The 14,424-nt window shown below is 39.2% G+C and overlaps 1 protein-coding gene across 1 annotated transcript in view; it reads right to left on the bottom strand.

The window, feature by feature from the left end:
* The window catches only part of LOC139723189 (uncharacterized), a 91,949-nt gene extending 87,405 nt beyond the window's left edge, over positions 1-4,544 (bottom strand). The window contains exon 1 of the mRNA XM_071634446.1: positions 4,074-4,544. Within this exon, the coding sequence (XP_071490547.1) occupies positions 4,074-4,544 (471 nt within the window). The remainder of the gene's footprint in view (positions 1-4,073) is intronic.
* Positions 4,545-14,424: the final 9,880 nt, after the last annotated feature.

Here is a 14,424-nt window from a genome sequence, read left to right as displayed (position 1 = left end):
AATTCATTGTGGAATTGTAATAACCTCGCACAGACGACATTTCAGGGGTTGGGGTTGGAGTTGCTCAACTACTTTACAATAATCATGTTTTACTTATCTTTATTCTATTTCTATTTAATTTTTCATCATAATCTTTTGAACTACATTGTATGTATTTGTACATTAATAATTATGCATATACGACATACTATACACATGAACATACCATGCATAATCGAATGGATGAATCATTGACAATGATGTTATCACCTAATTCATGTCGGATGTATATAATGCATGACTATACGACCGCTTCAACAGTCTGGTGAAAGTCATGTCACTTTCAAAGTTTCAAAGTTATGCACTTTCGATAGGTTTCTTAAGTCCCTTTGATCATTTGCTTTTGTGTCTTTGTCTTTACTCTTTAGTTATAATTGAACTTAAGCCGAGTGTTTCTTTGAACAAAAAAAAAATGAAAAAGAAATAAATATAAACGGAATATATAGCAGCAAAGGAGTGTATGCAACGATAGTGAATTGTGTCGAGAGCTGCTTGAGATAGCGGACGGGTGTACGCGTGTTTTAACAATACATTCAGTCACACATCAGTCTTATGCCGAATTTAAGGGAAGACTCGTCAAGGTAGTTAGTTAGCTAGTTAGTTAGTTTGTTTTCTTTTGAAAGAGAGACCCCCCCCCCCTCTCTCTCTCTCTCTCTTTGCAATGTGCATTTTGCCATTGGCTTTACTTGAGAGAAAGCATTCCTCGTTCCCTAGGAAACCTTGATGGTTTTGACAGCCCAGTTGGGCTTTGTGAAAGTATAGGATTAGTGCCCTATATTCTTCCTTTAAAAACAATGGCAAAAATAAGGACTCCAAGAGGTTCTACATGGACATCGATTAATGTTGATTGATATGGAATCTTGAATATTGAAAGGAAAATATAACATAGGAGAATCATCATGTGAGTAGAATAAAACCTGGATAATCAATGTGTTAAGTGGTATTCAGCCGAATCCGAATAATTTCATTGAAATTCTGACAACAGCAACAATAACATTACACTGTATGGCCTGTAAATGCTTCATTGATTCCACTAGAAGGTGGACTGTTCATGACTTGGTAGGTAATTAACCCTGCTACTCCCTATATTTCAGGCTGCCATTGACCAGTTTGTCCGACGGGAACTGTAGACACGACACGATCAATCATGGCCCTGGCCAATCTGATGAAGACCTCGTTGAGGCGCTTTAGTCCATCACATCCCGATATACCAAGCTGCGAACCTCGCTTGCTAGTCTGTCTCCGGGAATAAAGAAATAGTATAGTGTCGGGAGTGAGGCGCCACAGACGCGTTAAGATACTGCTCTTGGGTACGGTGCAAGCACTTGTCAAATGGTGTATGTTTTCTGTTTAATCTCGTACTGTATTTCTTTGCATTATTTATCTGAAGTCACGTTGCCTTAAACATTCTAAGAAATATTGTGGTATAACTGTAGGCCTATATACATGTTATGTCTCAGATCAGCCTAGCTTGTGCATACACTTTCTATACATTTTGTTTGATTACATTGCTGTGAATATCAAAACAACTTTGATTACGTAAGGCAAAGGTTATAATTTCTGGATTAAGTTCCCCATAGCCAAAGAACACCCAGCGTTGGGTGAATGCAGCTTGCTCATGCATGAATACCTCACTGTTCTAATACAAGGTCATGTATGGGTAATCTAATCCAATACCGTATATCCAAAATTCTAAACGGCAAGATATATATATAGCACGCAAGGTATTGGTCAGAATCTAATGATGAAGAATATTACAGCGTACTCATAAACTTGAGTTCTGTTAGAGAGACCGATGTGATCTTTTTTTGCATCTTGCATCATGATTGATGCCATACTATAGTCATTTATTAGATCCCGCTGTTCTGATTTTAGGGTAATTCTCGATACACCGACGTAAATTTGACCATTGGGCCTGTAGTAAGTGCCAGTGACGAGGGTAATTACGCACCGGTTATTGGATTTTTTTCACCCTCAAACAAAAGCATCGGGCTTCTTTAATAATATGAGCGAAACATGTTCAAATCGCTAGACCGAACTCTGACGATGTACTCTCGGAGGTACAACAGAAGGTGATATGGTCATGCAAATTGAATTTAAAAAGAAATTCACTCGTAGCATCGCCTCTCGTTGATATCAGCAACCTGCCATCCAGCAAGACAGCCGATGACGACATAATCGAATATATGCAAGATTTTCTAATACGCGCCCAGGCTCGGTGGCACGTCATTCTCTGCCACCGTCTGCTTGTTTCCAAAGCTGGAACGATGTAAAAAATGCGACGACGCTTTGCCACAGTCGACGCAGTCGTGCGCAAACACTGCCCTTCTGAGAAGTCTGATCGCCAGGACAGATAAAAGTCGTTCCGCGCAGCAGTAAAGCATGGATGATAGTATTGCTGTCGTTGTTGCTACTGTTGTTGTTGTTGTTGTTGTTGTTAATGTTTCTGCTGCTGCTGTTGCTGTTAATGCTGTTGTTTTACAGGTGGTCCTTTTTTTATATAGATATTCTGCTGAAATGTGCGAAAGTGCGAACCACAACGCATCTTCAAAGCGTGATGGCCACGGTATAAACCAGTGATACACTTCGGAGAGAATGAAAACAACAAACAAACAAACTAACCTGGAAGTAAAACGCATGTAGGCCTATCATCAGGCGTGCCGAAATGTACGCAGTCAGATAGAGTGACCTAACTTCGTCATCATACGCACCATGGTTAGAATACGAACAGACAAAGCATTGGTACAAAAAAAAAAAAAACAATACAAAACAAAACATAACAAAACACGGCGATACTGAAGAAAATGCACATTACATAATGGGAAAATCGTCATAAACGATGTCTTAGGGTTCATTGAACAGCTGTTATAATCACTACGACTACGACAATCCCCCCCCCCCCAAAGTTCTCCTAACGCTATTGTCCATGAGCTGTCAGTAATTTTACATTTCCGTGTGAGAACTGTTGCTTTCCTGACTCTTCGCGTGATATTTCACGGACGCATCGTGATCTCATCATCCAGGGGGGAGGAAAACACTTTCGTGACACCGTGTCTTATTCATGACGTCACTGTCAAGTAGATAATTATCTACGGCATTCACTGAGATGTAATACTAAGAACTACAATTCAAGGTGATTATGCGTCTTATAATCAGGTTAAACAATATTTTTATCATCCTGCCTAACTTGGCTTAAAATTTCACCTTTGGGTTTCTTTTTTCTTCTTTAAGATAACCTGCAAATTTTCTTATCCTTACATAAAGCATATTTGGTAACATAAGGAGAGAAAAAAAAAGAAACTTTTTACCCTACCTTAAGCATCCTGCACATTTCTTATAATGACGGAATACGTGAAGACAGGGCAGGGAGCAGTAAGTGACTGAACGAATTATTGTTTCGGTAACATAAGTCATCGCATAAAGCAATGACTTTCTAATTTGTGCCTCTGCGCGCACCATCCCTTTTTCGAAAAGACAGGTGTATGACAAAATGAAATATTCAAGGAAGTAACAACACAGAAACAAAGACAAAGAGACACAAACACACACATGTGACACATACACACACATTATCATACCTTATCGGCCTACATGTTCACTCTGTGTTGACAGATACACAATTCAGTGAATAGATCAATAAATTGTAAAACACGAGAGAGCTAAGAAAACATGATATGACGAAAACGATATCCAGGATAAATGGAGATCGATACAAAAGCAATGTAAGATAATAACGTAGAAATGTCTATAGAGGTACAGACAGGTAGTGTCGAACGGCTGTTTAGCTCGCGCAACCTGTGTACAGCACAGGTAATCATTTTGAGAAAAAGAGAACGGCTATATGGACGATAAGCGAAGAGATGATAGCAAAATAAACGTGATGCTTAGATACAAAGAGAGGGAAAGGGAAGGATGAAAGAAAGACAGAAATAAAGAAAGAAAGGGCGAAAGACAGAGAGAGGAAAGGGAGAGAGAAGAGGAAAGAGGGGAAGTGCCCGAGGAATCAGCGGTGCTCAAAATGAAATTATTTTTACCTTGGTCCCAAGGCGTATGTCAATGAGTGGCTCTGTGAGTTGCTGTAGTAAACTGAGGACATACTCCTGAAATATGCCGATTCTGGTGTAGAAGCGATCCTGGTGCCAGCAGCCTTCCATGTTGTCGAAATCGACGCCGAGCTTACGGAGAAATCCAACGGAACGGGTGTCGAGGCCGATTTGGTGCGGTCGTTCCATGAGCTGAGACCTGGTCTTTTCCTCGTACACTGTGATCGTCTTCGCTCTGCCGCCCCGAACGGCAATGAGAGCCGCAGTCAGGCCCACGGGGCCGCAGCCGATGACCACGACATTCAGCTTGCCCCGCCATCGTCGCAGACAGTCATACGAGCTCTTGCAGGCGACAAAGCAGCTGACGACGAGGATGGTTGCGAGCATGGTGTCGCACGCGTCGCCTAGACCGCCGACTACGCTGCCTGGTCGGACCACGTCGGGCGAAATGTCGACTGTCATGTTTGAGACGTCCTGCATCACAGCAGCGCAATGGTTTATTACTCGCACACAAGTGTGGTGACAGAACGAAGAAATGCGGCTACTAAGACAATAGGTGAACAGGGAAGGTGTCAAACCATTCACATGCTCCACTTAATGGCTTATCTTTACGCCACTTGAAGATAATAGTACACCTGCAAACAGAATGTCAAGACAGATGAATGTTACAGTCAACCCGCAATTATTTTCCCCACGAATATGTTTCAGGAGAAGAAACGCTCGCGGCGGCAAGCAGGTAGCTGAGGTAAAGCTGTATGAATGGCGAACCTGCGTAGGCTGTCGCTGATTAGCAGCCGACTTGTTGACTGAAACGTCGATCGAAGGGAGATCGAATTATGAGAACGTCGTTCCCTCGTGTTTACTTCTCCTGCGTGTCCGTTCAACGGCGCGCATACGAACGATCCAACGGTACGGTGCGTGCGTACTCGTACTCGATCTTTGATTTGATTGAGGTCATGAACGTTCAAAGATAGAAAAGATAATGGAGATGTGGAGGTGTGCTATTGCTTTACGTGTCCTGATTCACATGAAAACTATAGCGTGCGAGAAAAAAAAATTGTCTCTTGTTATTTACTCTTCTTTGGTCACATTACGGTTGTTTGTTTATTACTCACACACCAACAAGAAAAATACGATGGACGTCGATCTCTTCGTCGTCTCAACAATCAGCACGAGAGTGGTGTGAATTAGAAACGTTTTGATAAGAAGACAATCTGATTTTATAAGTTCTTGCATTGTTGCTTCTGAGCGTCCTCATGGCCACCAGATTTCCAATATTGATATGCGATGTGCACCCCACGAATCTCGGCTCTTAGAAATTACCTTTTGCTTTCGAACATCGGAATACATTGGTTATAGTGAGTACAGCGTTTCAGTCTTTATTATAGTGATCTGAATGAGGATGTTTTCAAAATTTACAACAAATCACAATGAACAAACTTGATGACGTAGCAGCTTCACATGTGAATGCATGAGTGGGGGCTCCATCAAGCGACACAAACAAGAATTCTGCTGTTGGCTCATGTGCAGCAGGTTATGTATAATCATAATATGTGTGAATGAGTGTGTGTGTCTGTGTGTGTGTTTGCGTGAATATCATAAATATACATCGTGTGAAGAAAAAACACCTCAAGAGACATGTGACATAATTGCATCATTATCTATGAACTCTTTTACCTTCAAGGTCGCTCACATGCGAGGCGTCGACTCATGCTGAGTGAAACGATACAGCCCTTTTAGGACGCCAAGTTGTGGCCAATCATGACAGTGATGAACAATGGCCTTGCGCACAACCTGCCCTAGATTAGGCCCTCTGATTTCGACGACAGAGGGGAAAAACACGAAATAGGTCAAGTCATGACAGAAAAGTTCGAATTTGGATGACGGCCATTCCAACGCTCAAAGATAATAGCAAAGGTAATGATTGAACGTCATTTGAGCCATAATCGATTGAAGTATGATGTTGAGCTTTAATAGCCGAAGTTTTCCGCGACATAGAATTAAAATAGGAGTATAGCGTTATAGAGAGAATTGACAACAGAGCATTCTTTCTATCGCGTACGGAAACTTTCAAGGGTCATTCTACTTGACGCCATGACGAGTTACTTCATCTTGTCAATTTGACTTAAAATTCATAATCATGTCGACATGACAAGATATGTAACTTACCATGTCGACTTATCACACTCTAATAAGTCGAATGGCGACATAGATTATATCGCTATAAAGTCGACTTCCCAAGAAGTGTACGTTGACATGGAGACAAGTCCCCTTTCCCAAACACGTCAGTAAAGTTTGAAGAGAATCCGTTCAAAAATCCGTTCAAAAACTATACTATTTAAAGTTTTGGAACAGCCATCGCTGGATAAGAAGACTACGAATTCGTGAAGGCAGACAGCGGCAACAATAGAATGAAAATCTAAAGAGATTCAATACATCTTCATTTTCTAGCACAATGAAAAAGCTCTATCTTGGCTTGCCTTTTGTCATAAGGGTACTGGAATGATATCGCCCTCAACAAACAGTCAGTAACACAGTAACAAGTAAATTGAATTTGTACTTTTTCATAAAATAGAAATCTTGTAGAATTTTCCATTCTTTTTCAGTATAAACATAACGAAACTGTTTCTTGGTAGAATTTTTAAAAAAATGCAGAAATGAGGTGAAATAAAAGGCGTGCGGTAAACACTTCGTAAGTCGACAATGGAGGTGGGAAGACACAGCTTCAGCTACTCGTTTTAACTGTTTACATACATGCATATGGTGAACAGAACCGCGATTCGTGAGGCTCGAAATATGATCCATATTAAAGACAAACGAATCTCTCGTCAACCTTGCACGTCGGGCAAAGGTTGCCCGGACAACTTCGCACGCGCTGCGCTTTAGTCTCTTCTTCAGACGTTGTAAAGCTAATGAGGACGAGAGGGTGAAAGGAATAAAGGACACGAAGGATAGGAGAGAAATGTCTATTGAAGACACAAGATAGATATTGCCTCCGAAAATGAGGTGTGTGGCCTTACTGCTTGTGACGTGATGATGTACAAATACGTATATCATTGTTGTTTTTCTGTTCTTTCTCTTTCTATTATTTTTTCTTTCTCAAAACTTGCTCATTACATAGAATTAATTTGTGAAAGTATAATAGGCCTAGATACACTATACGCACATGGCAACAACGTACATACATTTATCTATAAATTTCTCTCTCACTATTTATCATGATTATCATACACGCTGCATATGATATCTATATGTCTTTTTATGTAAACAATAATTGGTACTATTTCACAGTGCCTCCCTGCTAATCCAGCGAAAATCTACCACGTTTATTTTTGGCCATTACTTGCCACTTCAACGACTCTCAGCAAATCATAAGCCGAGACGCGCATAACTCGCTGGACTACCAGCAACCAAGCGGAGCTCCTCTATCGTCTCTTCAGGCAAGGCCAGCCCGTCAGAGCTGGCTGGACAAGTGGACGTTTTCCATTACACTTACAGCTTGACCTTTATCCTATCGCTGCACCCACCATGCAGCATCGATGGGCAAATGCAGCTTGATTCATCTTGATTTTAACTGAAAAACAAAACAACAACAACAACACACACACACATAGACGCACACACACACATACACACACACACACACAACTGCAACACGGCAGTTAACAGTCTACAATACTTTGCAAGATATAGCTAACGCTTAAAAAAATAATAGATGAACGAATGGACAAGAATACCCAGTTCGTCAGGTAAATAGATCTTTTCTCCTTCTCTCCACCCCCCTCCCAATTATGTCTTCTCCAGAATTACCGGATGACAGCAATGGCGTTCTCTTGCGACAAAGAGACGACATTAAGGAGAGTCTGGAAGAAGACGGTCTTACTTTCGTTTTGGTTATCTCATTAAAAAGGACATAAGGATTAAGAGAACGCAGCAATATTAGTAGAACTCATCAGTGAAAGTTTGAGGAAAATTGGACAATCCGTTCAAGAGTTATGAATATTTTGAAGTTTCAATGCCGCCATCGCTGGATTAGAAGACTAAGTAGCTTGTGATGTCACGTGGGTAGAACGATATAAAGAAAATATAAAGAAAATTTAACATAAAAATATTTTCTTTTTTTTTCAAAAAAAAAAACCACTTGACTTGCCCTTTCAAAATGATGGGGGAATAATGTTACCCTCAACAGACGTCAGTGACACGTCGAGGGAATGTGTTATTCTCTTTAATTTATTTTTCTTAATTCGTTCAACGCATGCATGTGCCATATCATTAATTGGTTACGCAATTCATCATAACAGAAGAAAAGAGACTACACGTGCAAATACCTGTCGCCGTTGTATTCCAGTTACATAACTGCAACAGCTGTCGATCACTTCATACAAAACGAGAAAAAAAATAGGGTCAATCAGGCAGAGAGAGTCAGAAGCTTTTGATCACCGTCATGACATATTCACGCGTAGTCACAATATCTTCGCAACAAGCAGTAAAGGCACTGTTTACCATTGGGAGCAGTGATTTAAAAAAAAAATGTTCGCGTTATAACTCCAAGATGCATTTATGTAGGTCAGATGTATCACAGAACATCCTACCATATAAAAGTTTCACAATAAAGCCTTAAATAAAAAGGAGATGTCACTATTTTTCTCAATAAACCACAACTGTAGACGGTTTATTCTAGAAATAATTCTATTATAACTATTGTTCATTTTTTGTATATTTAACTATACTTAACATTGATTATAATACTGATTAATAAAATCATATTGGTTTTTTTATGTCCCTAACTTACATTTTAGAACTATTTTGAAGCACTAAAGCTGGGTTTCTGTTTTATCTACAAATATTAATGGTAAATAATGCCTTTAATCCTTTTGACCTCAATTGGTCTTTGCATGATAATAATTAATCCTTTCGTTACTCATATCAGAGAACCACCAGTTATTGGATTATCATCAAACATGCTGTTTTAACGTAATTTGATAATAGTATGGCCTACTGTATTATGATACAAATTATCATGAGAAAAAATTCTGATCACTATACTTTCCACTCGCGATTTACTACGACAAAATAATCATCGATGCATAATGCACCTCTTTAGACCAGTAATCAAGCGGGTTTGTGTTTGCGTGTAATACCATTTTTTTTTTAATAAAGAGAAATTATTCTTACAGATTCGAGTAAGACAAAACACAAATGACTCATTATAAAATAGAAACTATAAGATGAAGCCTTGAATTATTTCTCCATCGGAATTCCGCTTACGTGACTCCCCCCACCCCTATTGACCACCCCTATCAAATAAAAATTGATAAAAATAAAAACTCCCCTGTCCATGATCCCAACAAAACTCTGAATCCTTCTCAAATAAGAAGCTTTTTTCTTTCTTTCTTTCTTTTTTTCGTTTGGCTTTTGAGTTTTGTCTAGTTTCTCTTCGTTTACCAGTAGATGACACTGACCAATAATAATAATACCAAGTTCTTGGTTACTGTATTAAATGCGAACGCCCTGTTGACACAAATCTCAAGAGGATCTGTTAATTGATGACCGCCAGATATGGAAGTTATCGCTTTTACTCTTACCACCTTCTCTCTCTCTCCCTCCTCTCTTACAGTCTCTTCCCCTCCTTGACTTGCCTTCCCTATTTCTCTCCTTTCCTCTCCCTGTCTCTCTTCCTCTTGCCTTACCTCTCTCTCCTTCTCTCTCTCCCTCTCACTCTTTTACCCTTCTTCCTCCCTCCTTTTCCCCCTCTTCTGGTTTGCTCTATTTACTTGTAATCCAGAATTTCCCCTCTCACGGATAGCATGACGTGGAAACTAATTGATGATATTAGATGGATGATATATTCCCTGTGTTTACTCCAAACATGATTTTGTTTGGGTGAGCTGAAATTTCATCTGTACTGTAACTCGACCTAGATTTTTAAAACAGATATACAAAATATGTCAACATTACGGTCCAAATGATAATGATAGTTATTTTGCCTTTATATTGGATTGGTATCATTCAAAGCGCTTTCATGATGATAACATGAGGCGGGTATACGTAATTACTCAAGAGAATTCACGCACGTCAAACTCAACCTCACAAACAACAACATTGGCAGTACAGTATGAAACAACTCATTAAACACAGAAATGCAACAACACAAAAACAGTATAACAACTCACTTAATGCATAACATCCTGATTATACTGTAATTGTTGTTTCAGAGATATCTGAGGAAGTGTGTGTATCAAAAGTGAGGCGTCGGTATAAGAGTATCTACAAGAGAATCTTTATATAACCGGGCTGAAAGATTTGCCATAATGAGTATAATTATTTCCCCTGACCTCATTACGAGGCACGATCACCTATGCACATGATCTAGATCAAATATTTACACAAACAATGCTAATGTGCAGATATAATATATTATGTCTAGTCCAAGTATACAAGGTTTGTTTATTTGTTTGCTTTTCCCGACTGTTCTTTATTCGATTTATTATCAAGTACATTGTGAAATTCGTATTACTCGACCCCGTATATAGTCAACAATTAGTTTGTTTGCGACAAGCTTTGCATGTAGGCCTACATTTCAATTACGTTTCCCCGTTACGGCATTTTGTCTCAATCAGAATTTTTATTCTGAAAGGGAGCACCGTGCATGCTGCCTGTAAGATCATGGATGCAATAAGTTTCAATATATCGGTATATGTATGATATTTATTGGAATCTGTATGCCAGAAAGAGCTGACCTTATTGCCTTTACACAATATAATGCCAGATGGCAAGTTATTTTGATTTATCATTGCTGTTTAGGATCGAGATGACTTCTTTTTCAGGGGAAATAAATTTAGGAGAGTTGAGTCCTTTCGTATGATTATGATGAATTTCATTCGAGTAGACATTCCAGTGACGTAGCCACACTCAAAACAGATTGGTCGGAAAATACAATTAAAACAGTTTTTTAGCATCAATATTCTCTCATAAAATGGAAGCTATTTTGTTCAATTTAGGTAAATCATCTCATGAGAAAAAACAAACAAACTGGTGTCTTCAAACAATTCAAGAAAACAACATCTACTCTGGCGATATTTACAAGTCTACTGTATTTTTTAGACAATAACTATTGATAACTGCTAATCAGGACGTTTTAATTTGAGTTTAAACATTTCTGCGGTGACTACAACCTTGACTTCTAAAGTTCTAATATTATGAAGATTTTACCTTGGCTATTCTTTTAAACATTTGAATTCTCTTTTATGAATATTAAAAGATTTATTTTTTTCCGTTTTTGATGCATTTTTTCATAAATAAAACGAGTGGTGTGCGTTTCAGTGCTATTGGTCTCAGTGCCGACAGCTGATCTCCCCCTAGAAAAGGAACAGTGATGTGAATAAGACCAAACAAATATAAACGTTTTCAAGAAATGATAAGTAATAGATATGATGTCAAGGTATACGCGTGATTTGAAAGCTATACTGTGGACAGAGTAATCTCACATTATTTTCGTCCCTGAAAATTTTTATCGAAAGTGCACGCGATTTACACCAACGCACCACGTCCTCCCGTGATCATAGATTGATTGACCAAATTCGGGTCCTCCGGTCATACACTGTCTAAATTGGCTTGATATTACTCATCTAAGCAACGTACAAGTCTGCCACCTGTAACCAGGATGAGCACTTTGCAATATTGTGCAGAAGCTACCAATATGAATCACACAGGAAACCTAAAAACAAGAAAACATAAAAGCAATCAATCCCGCCCTCCCCCCCCCCAAAAAAAAGGGGGAGAAAAACAAGATTGCCTCCAAAATGTTAAGTTATTCTTTTTTTATTTATTCTACAAAGATGTGCTTCGCGCGTATTCTAAAGGCATAGATATCAAAAGTAGGCCTACATGAAAATGAACACACAAAAAAAGTGATAGCATATCAAAGGTTTTTGCTTTTCCTTGTTCGTTTGAATGTTTGTTTCATATCCAGTGAGAGTTTTGGATATCATGAAATATGAATATTCCCATTCCATATGTACCTCATACTACGCTTGAATACTTTGCATTTGACAATTATGTTTCTGTAGCAGGAGTATTAAAAGGAAAACACAAAATAGTCCAGTTCAAAATTAAAGGAATTATATTATATTAGAATGAGCAGAACGCCATGCCATAAGAGGCATTCATGTCTAACGTTGACGTAATAAATCCCACCATGTCATACAAAGCAGCGTTGTTGATAGCTAAGAGTAGGGAGAAATGATTTCTTTATGACTTATATAGGGAAAAAGGGTACCAAATGGTAGCATAACACTGCTGTTTTGTGTAAGGATACATTATTAGTAAACATCTGCGTGCCACACGCCAACTATATTGAGTCTGTTTTTCTTTTCTTTTTTTGCCTTTGCCATCTACAAATGAATTATGAGAATCATAACTTTCCACGTACCTACATACCTATATGATATGACCCACTTTCTCGTAGGCTGACGTGGTTGATCTAGAAGGTCCCGGAACCGGAGAAACGTGGATTGTTGGCATGGCAACCCGAACGGTTGTCATTTATATTGCGTTCTGTGTGTCGTGGACGTCTGCATGCGCTTTTACCCTTGTGTTTATACGTGTGTGACGTCACGTTCGAAGGTTTGCGTGTGCAAACAGGAGCCTGGGAATGCTTTCATAATTCAGCGTCTCGTCATGTTAAACTACATACCAGTCATATCAGACTGCGCTTAATGGCAAATATCTATTTCAAACGTCCATTTACACTGGGTTTGTAGAGACGTTTGTTTTTGTTTTTGTCTGTTTGTTGTTTGTTTGTGTGCGTGTGTTTTTCTTTGTTTGTTTGTTTGTTTGTTGTTGTTGTTGTTGGTGTTGTTGTTGTTGTTGTTGTTGTTGTTGTTGTTGTTTTGTTTGTTTGTGTTTGTGTTTGTGTTTTTTTTTTTTGGGGGGGGGGTCTTTTTGTGAATTCATGATCCAGATCTGGAGATTGCCATGATGACAGAGGGATTAAAACAACCCATCCTTCTATTGATTTAATCTAATCCGAGCGTCTATGCAATGTTTAAAAAAGATATGATGAGGTTCCTGGAAAAAAAAAGATAGAGCTCATTCTTTCCCCATTTAAATTTGACATCATCGTCCACAGGAGTTTTAAGAATTTCGAGTCAGAAAATTATGATTGTCGCACAGAATTCCTTGCACCTGAAAGATAATACAAATCCAATGAAATTTATATCAACAGACATACAGACACACAGACACACACACACACACAGACACACACACACACACACACACACGCGCGCGCGCACACACACACAGAGTCACACATGCACACAGAAGGACCTTTCGTTTGATGGTTCGTCTTCTGTTTACATCATTCCTAAAGTAACATCATTCCCCGGCATCCTTCCTGCATCATATAATGTTTGTAGCATCTTGATCTGCCCTTATTCCGTCTCACCTCTACTTGGGAGATCTTGAGCAGACATAACCGCCGGACAAACAAATTCCATCTCTCTCCTCGGCTCTGTGGGCATTTACTAATGATCTTAAGATTTCCCTCCTACTATTTCCCCAGCCAAATTTAGAGGAAAGATAGAAAAAAAAATGTTTCTAGTAAAGCAAAACAATACCGTTTTAGATATTCCGAGAACTGCTATAGACTCTTTGCCTTACCAGCAACGACCAGCGGTTCATATTTCCCTCCCGTCGCGGCCGAAAATGAGTAAACTATACCCCCTCATCAGCTTTAGGGAAGTGTGTAATATAATGATTTAGGTGACCGTCAGGTGTACCTCTCAGCTTTTCCTGAGGAAAGACTTTCATGGCAACGACAAACAAGGTCATGGCCAAAAACAGAAGGCATGATTCATGTTGCATTCGTGTTCGTCACCAGATGCATCATCGGCAGTACTGATTCTGTTTTGTTTTCATGTATATGCTCTCGGTCACATTCATTTTCGCAATGGGCATAGAAACGAGGATGAGAAAGGCAAATCCGCTCCGACACCCCCTCACTTTTTTTCTCTCTCTCTCTCGTTTCGTGATGAGAAATGTCTTACTGAATCGGTCATGCCATTTCTATCAGGAAATAGACTAGTCTTGGACGTGATCCTGCACATCTGTCGCCATAAAGGGAAATTTAATGTATATCATCAAATGGATTTTTGGAACGCAGAAAAGTGAATAGAACACATCAGTGAAGTTTTATGTAAAACGGACAATCGGATCATAATAAGCAGCAATAATGATTGCTTAACGTTCCGGTTTAATCCGTGTACTCATTTTCTCGAACTTCACCGATGTGTGCTGTACTAATCACTGGGTCTTTCTGCATTCATTTCTGTGCCCATTG

The sequence above is a fragment of the Diadema antillarum genome, unplaced genomic scaffold (assembly GCF_040938485.1).
Source record: "Diadema antillarum isolate AM-2024a unplaced genomic scaffold, OU_Dant_1.0 scf00000182, whole genome shotgun sequence".
NCBI classification, from domain to species: domain Eukaryota; kingdom Metazoa; phylum Echinodermata; class Echinoidea; order Diadematoida; family Diadematidae; genus Diadema; species Diadema antillarum.
This window is presented reverse-complemented; position numbering and strand designations above follow the sequence as displayed.